Below are 13,619 nucleotides of genomic sequence, written 5' to 3' on the forward strand. Positions count from 1 at the left end.
TCTGCTTCTTTCCTTTCATATTCTTTTTTTTTTTTCATTTTACATATCTTTTTTTAAAAATTTTATTTATTTATTTATTATTTTTGGGGGGGTACACCAAGTTCAATCATCTGTTTTTATACACGTATCCCCACATTCCCTCCCTCCCTTGACTCCCCCCCCCCACCCTCCCCATCCCAGTCCTCTAAGGCATCTTCCATCCTCAGGTTGAACTCCCTTTGTTATACAACAACTTCCCACTGGCTATCTATTTTACAGTTGGTAGTATATATATGTCTGTGCTTCCTTTCATATTCTTATATGTTTATACAGTTGCCAATATAATGCACACATTTTTAGGTTGTTATATAGTTTCCTAAATTTTTTAATTTAAAAAATATAACATTATAAGCGGTTCAAATGTAAAAGGTACAAATGAAATCCCTGTGTCAATACCATCTCTCAGCTCTCCATTCCCATTCTTCCCTATTCTTCCAGATATATTTTATAAGTGTACAAGTATTTCTCTTTTTTATCCAAATGGCAGCATACTATAGACACTTCTGTGATTTTGTTTTACTCTTTTGTTTGTTTGTTAGTTTTACTTTTTCTAAACACTTCTTTAAAAAGGCCGAATGGTATTCTATAGCACGGATTTGTCTTATTCATGGATGCTTAGGAGCTTTCTAATCTTTTGCTTTTCAAACAGTACTGCAATAAATGAACATGTAGGATAAGTTGAGAGGATAGAATCACTGGTTCAAAAGTTAAATAAACGCATTTGAAATTTTGATAGATGTTGCCAAATTGTCCTCCAGAACGCTGAGTGATTTTTTTCTCTGCTACAACCAGCTGTGTAGCGTGGGACAATTCCCCCACCCTCTAGGTGAAAATATTTCAGCGAGTGTAACTTTCATTTCTTTTCTTCTAAATGAAGTTTGGTATCTTTTCACATATTTAAAGAACCACTTGCATTTCCTTTTCTGTGATCTGTCAGTTCATGTAGGATAATGACTTCTGGGAAGAGGAAAAACACTAAAGGTTCTTAAGAGAATTAGTGAAACGATCTGTTCTTTATGTAAGTTAGTGACAAATACAACAGCCTCTTTTGATATTTTGTTTTTCTTGGAAACCTGTTCATATAAAACTCTGTTCATAAAGAAATGTGTTTTCTAGGTTCCACTAGCTTAGGGGAATTTAATGTGATCACGGATACCACATTCAACCTCTGGAACAGTGGTTAGGCACTTACTTAGGTTAGGTTAGTTAGTGGTTGGTACTTAGTTGACGTGCAGTAAGTTTTTGTTAATGTCATATTATTGAGCACCTATTAATGCATCCCTACACTAGATGCCATGCAAACATAATCTTTTAACTTCACAAAACTGTGGATGGTAAAATACTCTCCTCCTTTTAAATATGGGGAAAAGAAAGTTCAGAGAGGCTGAGATGAGTACAACATCATATGAACCAGTAAGTGGCTGAGCAGAGATTATAAGAAGTTTTCTACTCAAAAATTTCCCCACGTTGAGTCTTCCAGCTACAATTTTGCCTTTTGTCAGTTCAGACAATTCTTAATTTGATCCCTTCACAATTGCTTTCATTATAGCTGAGGACATTTTGTCCTGTTAGATCAGGTTGATAACACTAACTGGTGAAGAGGCAGGTCTGAATAATTTTGGTTGACTTGAGAAGATAGAGCATTGGTTTTGTCATGAGTAAGGACTGATGTTTTTAAAATGCCACATTTGCTTATTTAATGTATGCATTTTAAAATAACTGAGATAGACAACCACCAATTCCTAACTAGCATAACATCTTGGTGAGTTTTACAAGAGCTCAGGTGCCAGAGATGGTGGCTGGCCACCTGTTTGGGCAGGACCTCCCAGGGTGGCAGGGTTTCCACAGGCTTGGTCTGCGTGGGGGGTGGGGATGGTTTTATTTTATTTTTTTTAATAATTGAAAAGCTCTAATAATATTTAAATTCAAAAAATACCCTTGACTGAACTGTATACCACATTCTATTTGATATACTCTTATTTTCTCTTTTTTTATTGAAGTATAGTTGATGTACAATATTACTTAAGTTATAGGTGTACGATATAGTGATTCACAATTTTTAAAGGTTATACTCCACTTATAGTTATTTTGAAACATTGGCTATATTCCCTGTCTTGTACAATATATCCTTGTGGCTTATTTTATACTTGTGTAGGGATGGTTTGATTTTTAACTTGCACGTGCTAAATAGACAAATGGAGCTGAAGGGGTTCTTTTCAACTCTAGGCTTTATAAGGATAAACACCTACTCTGTTGAGAAAACTAAACCTGTAACAAAGAGATGAACTATATATGCTTCATTATTGGTGAATTAAGTAGTATAACGGCAAACCATAATTTATATACAAATTTAAGATGGTTCTAGCATTGATTTGAGTTCCTCTCTCCTAGAGGTTTGGTGGTCCCTTAGTCTTGAATGGCCTGGGAGTATTTCAGTTCTTATCTAGAATCTCTTCTAACAACACCCCAATCCTCTCTTTTCAACCTGTATTGTCTGCCTATGATGTATGCAGTTTGGCACACATCGCATCTTTTAAAGCTGACATACTAATAGCAGAACTCTCCTGTAGTTCTCTGTTTGCATCCGCTCAAAACTTAATGCTTAAACTACAAGCTTTCTTCCTCAAGGATATAGCAACTGAATTCCTAATGCTCTTCATGTTTCTTTTTATATGTATGCTATTATATCTTGTATACAATGTATACTGTATAATTTTATGTATACATATGTACATTTTGTGTACAATGCTGTTATACAACTTAAGCAGAAGGGGTGCTTTCCCTACGTAACTCTTCCAAAATGCCTTCTATTCTCTCTGCTCAGGATGCAATGAGAGAGTGGGTAGAAAAGGACAGGGAGAGAAGATTATAGCAAAATGGGAAACACACAGCATCTGGGCTGAGCACTGCCCAGGAGAGTCTATTATTATTTGAACACCCGTTTTCTCTGGTTGTTTCTTCTCTCTCACTAAATGTGCCCTCTATGGAGTTCTCACCTCCCTGTGGGAGAGCTTAGTCAGCTAAGTAGAAGTTGAGTGCTGTGTAACTATTTCATGCCTATTACAAATGGCTTATTTCGGTATGTAAAACCAATATCTTGACTATAGATTGCTTCAAATCCTTGATAGAACAAGGCAAGAATAAATCAATGTTATCATAAAATAACAAGCATGGTTAACTATGAGTTTAGGAGTTACCATTAGGAATTCTCTCATTTAGAAATTTTGACCCAACTTTTTACTTATGCCTTCTAACTTGAGTTTTAAATTGGCGCTCCACATATGGAACTGTGTGTCTGTCACGTGACTTTTAAACGCTCAGATATTAATTCTCAGAGGACCAGAGCATCATCACGTTACCACAGTAAGATCCACTCTGATTACGAATGACATCTTCTGGATAATAATACATGAACTCAACTGGTGAAAACCACAGTGAGCTGGTCTTTGGTAATGTACAAATGTCTTTGCAGTCAGCCTCAGGTTTCCACAGCAATCTTCCTCTAGGCACAGATACTATTTTCATATCACCACGAGATGCCACATGGCAGGAATCTGAATTTGTAACAATCTAAGAGAAGGTTAAGTTTGGTAGTAACTTTATCCTCGAATGATCTTGAAAAAGATATGCATGCTTTCCCTGTACTTTATTAAGTTTCTTTATGCCTGAAAGCACGATATTTGTTGATCAATTGCTTTCTTCTGCAAGGATTATATTTAAAAATTTTTACCTTGAAAGCCCATTTGCTTCAAAACTTCCTTGCAAGTTGAAATTTAGTGTTTTTTTTTCCTTCCTGTACCTGTCCTTATTTTGTTGGAACAAGATAGAATAAGTTTGTATACCAAACTTTGTAACCTCATTTCTGAAGCACTCAATTGTTCATGCCAAAATATAACTGTGAATCTCTATAGCAGATATAAGGCAACAACAGATTACTTTTACTTTGCTTTTGCTTATATTTATTATCCTCACATTACATTTGGTCTTTACAGAGATATTAACTTAGCTTATTTTCAACCTGTGCTGGACAAAGATGCCATTTGTTTCTCAAGAGCAATTCAGAGTATTTCGTTTAGGAAGAATGTTCACAACTTTATCCAAAATACCTAGTCTCCGGGTTGCACTGCATCTCTTTCTAGCCTCTGGATACATTGTTGCTCATAGCATTTTTGTCTATTGGCTTTTCTGCATCTTCTTGGCATACACTGGCTTTTTTTTTTTTTTACTACAGTCTATAAATTGGGTACTCTGTATGTATGTAGTTCCTACTAGACCTTTTATTGTATAATGTTTAATAACCGTTTTGAGACCTATAATCTCTCCGTATTACTCTTCCCCGTTCTTTTATCTTTCCAAATTATGAGTCGCTTTAGAGCCTTGTCCCCTGCTTAATTATTTACAGTTTGTACTGGGTGCGTTCTGATGCTTCCACCCAGTTATTTGCCTCTTACAGCAATGAATCTGTATCTTTCTCTGCCCTGAGAGTCTCTTAGCTCTTTTTTTAATCACAATTTGATCTCTGACTTCAACTCAGATGGTTTCTAAAAGTTCAAGAGATGTTGCGTGGCCTTCCTTGGAAAATACATTCTGGTATACCCCCTTTACTGGTATCACTTAGCATTTGGTTCAGCCGCTTAAAAGAGAAAACCAAAATTACAGAACGCTGAACAACAAAAAAAAGAGGTTTATTTTTCTCTTTGTGTAAAAGAGCTCCAGTGGCAGGCAGTCCAGGGCTGATGTAGTATTTCCATAGTCATCATGGACACCTTCTGTCTTTCTGCTTTAGCATCCTTGGTGAGTGGCTTCTTTTCTTAACTTTGCTTGCTGGTAGCTTCAGCCATCACATCCATGTTCCAGGAAGCAGCAAGGAGAGATGGAAAGGGAAAGGGGGGCACTTTTAAGCTGAGACAACCACCTTTAACAAAATTTCCTGGAAGTCCTCTCCAATGACTTGCAGTGAAATCTCATGGATAACTGGGCACATTGCTTCACCCCAAACACAAAGGATGTTATTGAGGAAGAGGAGAAAATCTATTGGGTAAGCAACCAAGAGCGCTAGCTACCCTTAAACACTGCACATCTACTGCTCGGGCTCCATGCTTGAGGCAGAACTTCTGTTTGAGGCCAGCAGGCTCCCGAGGACGCACCTGGAGGATGAAACCCTCTCTGGGAACCTTCTACCCTTATGTGGAGTTGCCAGGATTTAGGGCACGTGATATTGTTTTCAGGGACCTGTACCAGCTCCTTTTCCAGGGCTGATGCCGCTTCTCAAAGATGAACTTCTCCTGAACTCTGCTTGTGAGAAACGTTGATCACTTGCATTATCATGTGTTCCTCCAAAGTTGTTGCTTATGCACTAAACGCTATGCTTTTATTGCTTCAGGGCTTAAATTTTGTTACTCATATCCAAGACTTCAGAACTCAGAAAATCCTTTCTTTCTGTGAAAGCCCAGGTCTTACAATTTGATGTTTTGGCTTTTAACACGATTGTCTCTGCCATGAACTTGAAAAATCCATTCAGGAAATAAATCCCTTCAGTAAATCATGTGATTCTTTTTACTGTCCTGAATGTAGAAAGCTATTGCTGTTGCCTGAATGGGTGAACTAACTACAAGGAACCTCAGGTAAGATTTGAAACTATTATCTACTACATAAACAACAGTAATGTAAGCCAGAAGGCAATGCAATTAAAGGGGTTAAGAAGTGTAAAGAACCGAGAATTCAGACTGAGGGCAATCAGGGAAGATGTCTCAGGACAGGGACCACTGAGTTTGTCTTAAAAGACTCTGACACTAGAAAACAGAAGGAACGGCACTGCAGATAGAGGAAATAATAGCACTTGCTAGAAAGAGGCCTATTTGGATGAATTGCACAAAATATAAAACTACTTTGCATGGCACTGTCATCAGCCAACAGGAACTTATTAAGCATCAACTCTGTCCAATTTGTATGCCAAGCCTAAAACTTCAGAGGCGAAAAGACCTTATTTCTGACTTTTAGGAGTTAGGGGTCTTGCTAGGGGAAATTGATAAACAAAGAACAAGTTATAGTATAATTTGAGCAGTGCTATAATTGGTGAACAGATAAATGAATTCATTTAATAAGTAATTATTGAAGTAAGTGTCTCCTTTCCCCCTTGTAACAAACCCTGCGTTGACAGGCCCTGCGGACACAGCAGGGAAGGAAAAGCAGACAGGGTCGCTGGGCTCCCTGAGCGACAGTCTAGGAATGAAAGAGGACCGCTAATGGCCTGGGCTGAACTCTCACATTTATGTACTGTTGCAAAATCAGGACTATAAGTGTGAAATTTTGCTGTTAATATTTTAAAACATGTAATAATTGTTGTATTTGAAAAGAACTTTACCAGCTTCCTTGAGAAAATAAAACTGAGTACTGTGCACATTACAACGTTTTTAGACTTTCTTTTGCTGGCATAACACTGAGAATTCAAATGAGAGGGTCATAAAATGAGCACATAAAAGGGTGCTCCTAGTGAGAAAAATTTGAAAACCCATTTTGGATGTTTTCTTCCTTTCTTTTTCCTTTTCTTTTCTTTCTGTCTTTTTTTTTTTTTTTAACTATCTATTTGTACTATAATACTGGTAAATACAATGTCTTTCTCCCTTGTTAAAAGCAAAGCATCTGAATATTGACTACACTATATATCTTATCATACTTGCCTTTTTTTGTGAACCTAATAATTCACATGAATTTGTTGAAGGCCTCAAATTTCCTAAACCAGTGCTAAATCTGCAACATGAACTTCCATTTGCTCACTTAACGAAGCAGTTTATAATCCTGTTTGGAGAGATATACCATACAGCCTTGGAAACGTCACTAAAAATGCCAGTGGGCACGTCACCAAGAAGTTCCTGATGTCACGAAGGACCAACCCCAGTTTGGTCTGATTGGAACAGACCTATCAATGTTAACTCCATGTTCAATTGTCTTACAGGTCCTTCATTCCTTTACTGATGCCATTTTTGATGAGTGGATGAAAAGATTCAATCCCCCTATGGATGCCTGGCCTCAGGAGCTGGCACCCATTGGTCATAATCGGATGTATAACATGGTCCCTTTCTTCCCTCCGGTGACTAATGGGGAACTCTTTTTAACTGCAGACCAACTTGGCTACCGTTATGCCATTGATCTGCCAGGTAACCAATGCAACTTTTAATGTGTGAGTCATTCACCTTCTAAAGAAGCTTTCTTTCCTTTTTCCTTTCTTTTTAGTGTAAACCAAGACCTTAAATTGAAGCACTCAGGTGTAGTTAAGTTTATTGGCAATTTAATAGAGTATGTATATTTACCGAAATGAGCCTTTAAACTATCAATTAAACATCAGGAAAGGGACTGGTTGGATGACTCTTGTTTTAAAAAATTGAAAATTGTTAAAAGAAGTTATTTCACAGGGGAAGTATCTGCAACTATACCCGATTTGACAATTTTACTTGAATGAATTGGAAACTGGCCGTGGTTTGAAATGCCTAACCACTAAAATCAGAACGCACTGGCCACCTATGAATGGGGACTAGCAGGACCTGGAGATCTTTACTTGAAGGCAAGTTTGGGTTTAGGGTGAGCAAAGTTCAAGGGGAGGCCAAAAATTCAGTATTTGAGCTCAATAATAACATAATGCAATATTTTCAAAAACCCAAATTAATGCAAAAAATCTATAATGAATATACTATCAAAATTTTAAAGACAGGCTGTTGTTGTTTGTTTGTTTTATAGACCCACATTAGTTTGTAAGTAGACCAGTTTTTTTTTGGCCAGTTAATGCATCCTAGCCCTGCTGGGGGTGGTTTGTGAAGAGGAAAGTGCCCTGCTGGTGGACTGCACTGCGTGGGGCTTCGTGTGTACCTTGTTTTTTTTAATGAATATTTTGAAGTCATGTTTTTAAGTTGTAGATTTTTGGTTAGCTTTTCCACATGGTTCAAAATATGGGAGCATATTTTGATAAGTGTATGTGGGGGCATCTGTTTTTATGTTTGCCCAGGCCCCAATATAGTTCCATGTGCCATTTAAAGAATCTTAGGACAGGTTGAGAAAGGAAGGTAGAACAATAAAAAATAAAAATCTCTAAATTTGTCAAGAAGCTGGGAAATGTACAGCCTGTCTGCCAGTGGCGTTTCCCCATTGGAATCTATTTCATCTTCCCTAAATCTCAGCCTGCAAAGTAATCAAGACCATTTCTGAGGTCACGTATCTCTCTCTCTAACTTTCAAAGCCTTTCAGACCCTGGACTCTTGTCCTCTGTTTTTCCTTCCAGTTATACACCTACTGCAACTTGTTCCCTTTACTGATTTGAAGTTTCCTTTCTTTGGGAGGCTGAGAATATCTCTTTGAAACTTTTCTCTTTTCTCTGAGATTTAACATGATAATAATCAGAAAGTTTGGAATGTGCATTTTGACAAAGCTTCTGTGTCCTCTGACATCAGCCCATTAACTGGTACAGACCAAGAGTTTAAATATGCCCAGAATGCATAAACTCATTAGAAGATACAAATTACATTCATTTATTGGTTTGACAGAAATTTACGATCCTGCCTGGGGAGAGAGAACTATAACCAAAGGTTGGAGAAGGGAGAAAGGGATTTGGGAAAGGAGCTGGATCTTGAACTAGATTAAAGAGATGGTAGGTCTTAGGTAGGTGAGGGGGAAAGAAGGGAGCATTTTAGACTGAAGAAGAGCAGGGAACAGGACTGTGAAAGGCACATGTAGTCTATATAGAGGACTGTGAGAAGAAAGCCTGGTTTTAGTAGAAGGCTTGTTGGGTAGGTGACTATGAATTAAGGTTGGATCTGAGAGAAGGGCCTGGTTACTGAGGGCTTTAAAAGCTGGGCAGAAACCATAGGATACCACTTTACACTCATTAAGATGGCTGCTACCCGAAAGCAGAAAATAACAAGTGTTGATGAGACCGTGGAGAAAGTGGAATCCTCATGTACTGCTGGTGGGAGTGTTAGCGCAGGCTCTGTGGAGAACAATATGTCAGCTCCTCAAAAAATTAAATGTGGAATTACCATACCCTCCAGCAGTTCTGCTTCTGGGCATATATATACCCCAAAGAACTGAGAGCAAGTATTCAGACAGATATTTGTACCCGTCTGTTCATAGCGACGTTGTTCACAATAAAGGTGGAAGTAACCCAGGTGCCCACTGACAGAAGAATGTATAAAAAAAATGTGGGCCATACATACAATGGGATATTATTCAGCCTTAAAAAGGAAGGAAATCCTGTTACATGCTGTGACATGGGTGACTCCTGAAGACATTATGCTAAGTTAAGTTAAATAAACCAGTCACAAAAGGACAAAAACCAGGATTCCACTTACATGAGGCACCTAGAGTAGTCAAATTCATAGATGCAAAAAGTAGAATGGTTGTTTCCAGGGGTTGGGAGGGGATGGAGGGCTGGGGAATTACTGTTTCAGTTTTGCAAGAGAAAAAATGTTCTGTGGATGGATGGTGGTGATGACTGCAAAACAATGTGAATGTATTTAATGTCATGGGACTTAATTTAAAAATGGTTAAGGTGGTAAAATATATGTAATGTGTATTTTCCAATTAAAAAAAGTAATTAAAAAAAAAGCAAGGCAGAGGCGTTTGGACAATAACAAAGACAATAATTTTTGGCTCCTGAACCAAGAAATGACGGAATAAAAATCTGTGTTTTAAGAAGATGAGGATGGCAGTAGATGCTGCCAGATTGTTGCAGGAAGAGACAAATTAAAATCTTCTTGAAGAAACCCCATCAGGATGAGTCAGACTCCTCTGTGGGATTGAAGGGAAATAACCAGGAGGACAGTCTTACATTTAGAGAAGTGTAGAGAATAGAACAAGAACCCAGTTCAGAGAAACTGAGTTTAGCTGGCTAAGGATATGATAATTTTTAAGGAAACAACAAATAGGCATAAATATACTAAAAGTGCGATCCATTAATTTTGTGGAAAAGTGCTTATAAAATATTTGAATAGAGGATTGGATTTATCCTGTGATGATTCAGATTTTATTCACAACTATTTAAATGGGTCCAAATTCCATCTGCTTTTGCTATTGAATGTCTCCTATTATAATAGCCAATCTCATCTTCTTACTCACTTATCACCCCATAAAAAAGGTAGAGACAATAGCAGAATTTCTAGACCTGAATGTTGTATATTTTGCAGTTCCCCAGATACCATTTTAGCATGCACTTTTAGAAATGAGTTTCTAACTCACAAAAGTAGTTATATACTTCCTTGGAGGGTTTGTTCTGTATAAGTATTTATTGTAAGAAATTTTTTAAATATAATAAGCTACATTCAAATAATGGAATGCCATTTCCCACTTCCTCAAGAAAAACAATTGTGGACATGATAAACAGTTGGTAAGGAAGGAGAAGATAAATTTTATTCCAGCCAGTGTAGTTTTTTGCTTTATCAACAGAAGTGCATACAAAAGGCAAATTGGTTTATTCTTCCCTTTTCTAAGAATATTCAGCCGATGCGAATCCCAATCGTAGACCCTTCTCTTCTGCTTTAATTTCAGTTGAAGAAACTCCAGATTGGACCACAACCCTCTCAGTGGTTATGGGGATGCTGGTGGTTTTGGCTGGTCTTTTTGCGCTGCTGCTTCTCCTTCAATATAGAAGACTTCGGAAAGGATATACACCCTTGATTGAGACACAGTTAAGCAACAAGAGATACACAGAAGAAGCCTAGATGCGCACTCCTTACCTTAGAGGAGAGACTGGCCAAGCCATAGTTCTGACCCTGACAATGGGCAAATGAATCAGCACTGGTTTTCCTTTCACTGAAGATCTTTGGCACAGCGCCTCCTGTTGCGGTGATGATCCCAAATACGGAAGATGCTTAACTGTCGTTTCTGGTTTGCTTGTTTACTTAACAAACAAGCTAAAATGCTTAAGGGTATCTCTACCATCAAACGAGGTAGAGCTGATGTCAATTGGTGGTATCTGGTCATAATTCCCCATATTGATTAAGCCTCCTTGTGTTCTGAGAGCACCCCAAAAAATCGATAGAGTGGATTCATGGCAATGTGCAGGCCAGTATAATTTGAGAGTTGGACAAGATCATGGTTAAATCTTTTGTAGCCCACATGTCTTCATTTGTAAAGGGACGTGGGCAGGGAGGTGGCAGATGCTACATGAGTCTCCAGGGTCTCTCTTAGGTATAAACCTCTATGCCTTTAGGTGCCTTCCTGATCATCTTTCTGAGGCTTCTTTTTCTTCTTTTCTCTGTCTCTTTCTCTCCAGCCTTTAAAATGGCTTTGAAGATGAAAACAGGCCTTATTTTCCATATAGGATGGAGAATGAATGAATGAATGAATGAATGATAAATTTGGTTCTCTTTTGTAAATTAGACTTTAGATTAGAGTTTATAAAGTGTCTGCAGTTCTTAACAGTAGAGTTATCACAAGAATCAATAGCTGAATACACATTGATCTTATAGTGGTAAATGAACAGATGAGGGATTAAATTAGTTTAAATTAAGCTAGTTGACTAATACACTGTTTTGAAGTGAACATAGAGTCACTCTTTCCAGAAAAGTCTGACTGGAGAAGGCTGGTGAGCCTATAATCCTGAACTTGAGACCATTTGATCAGAGTTCCATTGCTCTGAGGTCTCACTTGGCTGACCCTGAACCAATTCCTTTGCTAGGTATCCTGAAATGAAAAATTATTCATGTATTTGGCTTATTTTTGAGTTCACTTTAAATTCATTAATGCTGCACTATACTGACAGTTACTTCTGAATGCTACTCAAGACTTATTGTTTAAAAGCAAACTATCCACACAAAATATAACAATTCAGCATTAAATGGATATGATCTGCTAAGCAATCATCAGATTATGAGAGAGAAGAATGAGGCAATCTTTATGATGATGTTTAGACTTATCAAGATGATGGCCCTTCTGTCCACCCATTTCAGCCCCTCTCTACTGGAATAGTTGTGGGTGAAGAATGAGGGTTAAGAGCACCCTGAAGCCTTCTCCATATGTGGGGACTAGAGGGTGCGAGATTCACCAATATCCAGTGTTATCCCCTGGAATAAGACTGCAGAAGCCAGAGAAATGGACAGAGCTCAACCTGAACTGAATGTGAGTGAGTCTCATCAAGTATATCTGAGAGTAGGCTCTGCAGATGAGAATCAAGACAGCTCAGAGTCCTGCAGGGGGGGAAGCCCTGCTTGGACCTCTTTAACCAGCACCACATGCATAGATCTCAATGCCTGTCTTTAACAGAGTTCATGGGAAATTCAGCAATGTGTTGTTAACGTGGTCCACTCTGGCAGGTTTATGCTCTGAATTCAAGGTTGTTGGGGAACACATTTTTACATCCTGTTTTTAAACCAAAAGAGAAATACGTTAAGATGAAGATATAACTGTGCATGGGAAGTATGTTCCTGAAAAGTTGTGTATGAATCAATTATTTGTTAAAAGCACCAGGGGAAATTACTTTTTATGGTTGAACTATTATGAATAATTTTATAAAGCACATAACCACCTCTAGCTTATCTTTAGGATATATCAGACTTTTCATACATCGTATTCTCATAAGATTTGTTTCAAAGCAAGATCTATCTGCAGTAAAAATAAAGACTAACCATTTATACTGAGCTCCTTTTAACTGTAGTGTGTGCAACTTTTTATAAATATCATGTTTTATGATGCCTTTCTAAGAGAAAGAATTTCCTAATTTTGTAGTTCATATTAGAGGAATAAAATTTTCTAGCATTTTCTAACATTACGATAAATCAATGATGAATGCCTTTCAGCAAAGCTAAAGATAGAATAAACCTGTAGAGTGAAAAGTTGGTATTTACTTACAGTGAATATTATGCAAGTAAACTCAGAAAACATCACCGAGGATTGTGTGGCTATACATCTCAATGATGGGGGAAAAATTCAACCTTGAAGACAATTAATAGACTGCTTTATATGCTTCTATCTGCAGTATTAGAAAAAGTGTATGTATATGACTCATGATTTTAAAAGAAATACTTTTTTAAAGCTAACATTCAAAAGTGAAATGAAATCCAGTAACATCTTTCCTTTGTGAATTAAATTCTCTTCAAATTCTAAAAGTCTTTGACGTAAGTTTGTGTCTTGCTTAGCATTTAATATTACTAATTATAATAATCCTAATCTCACATTAACAAGAAGTAGGAAACTTATTAACGAGGAAAAGAAAAATACATGTTTTGCAGATTATTGCTCGTCTGTTGGGGGCTATTGTTTTTTAATTTGTGAACATCAATTCTCATCCTTTTGGCACTCAATATATACATACAATTTTATGTATATACGTAAAAGCCATAATAACTCCTTCACTTTTGAAAATATGTCCTTAAACTTGGAGCCCATTATGCTGAGTGAAATAAGTCAGACAGAGAAAGACAAATACTGTGTGATTGCACTTACATGTTGAATCTAAAAAATACGTATATAGTGAATATAACGAGAAAGAAGCAGACTCACAGACCTAGAGAACAAAGTAGTGGTTACCAGTGGGGAGAGGGAAGGGTGGAGGGGCAAGATAGAAGTAGGGGATTAAGAGCTACAAACTATTAGGT

At 37.5% G+C, this 13,619-nt stretch overlaps 1 protein-coding gene across 4 annotated transcripts in view; it reads left to right on the forward strand.

Annotated features, from left to right (window-relative positions):
* DCT (dopachrome tautomerase) overlaps nucleotides 1–11,074 on the forward strand; it is a 32,337-nt gene extending 21,263 nt beyond the window's left edge. For 3 of the 4 annotated variants that reach the window (XM_057707376.1, XM_057707377.1, XM_057707379.1), the window contains 2 exons: nucleotides 6,995–7,196; nucleotides 10,573–11,074. In XM_057707376.1, the coding sequence (XP_057563359.1) occupies nucleotides 6,995–7,196; nucleotides 10,573–10,745 (375 nt within the window). In that variant the 3' untranslated portion in view covers nucleotides 10,746–11,074. Of the gene's footprint in view, nucleotides 1–6,994; nucleotides 7,197–7,451; nucleotides 7,601–10,572 lie in introns of all 4 variants that reach the window. The other variant, XR_009049007.1, reaches the window with a different exon arrangement.
* Nucleotides 11,075–13,619: the final 2,545 nt, after the last annotated feature.

Source organism: Hippopotamus amphibius, chromosome 14 (genome assembly GCF_030028045.1).
Source record: "Hippopotamus amphibius kiboko isolate mHipAmp2 chromosome 14, mHipAmp2.hap2, whole genome shotgun sequence".
Lineage (NCBI taxonomy): Eukaryota > Metazoa > Chordata > Mammalia > Artiodactyla > Hippopotamidae > Hippopotamus > Hippopotamus amphibius.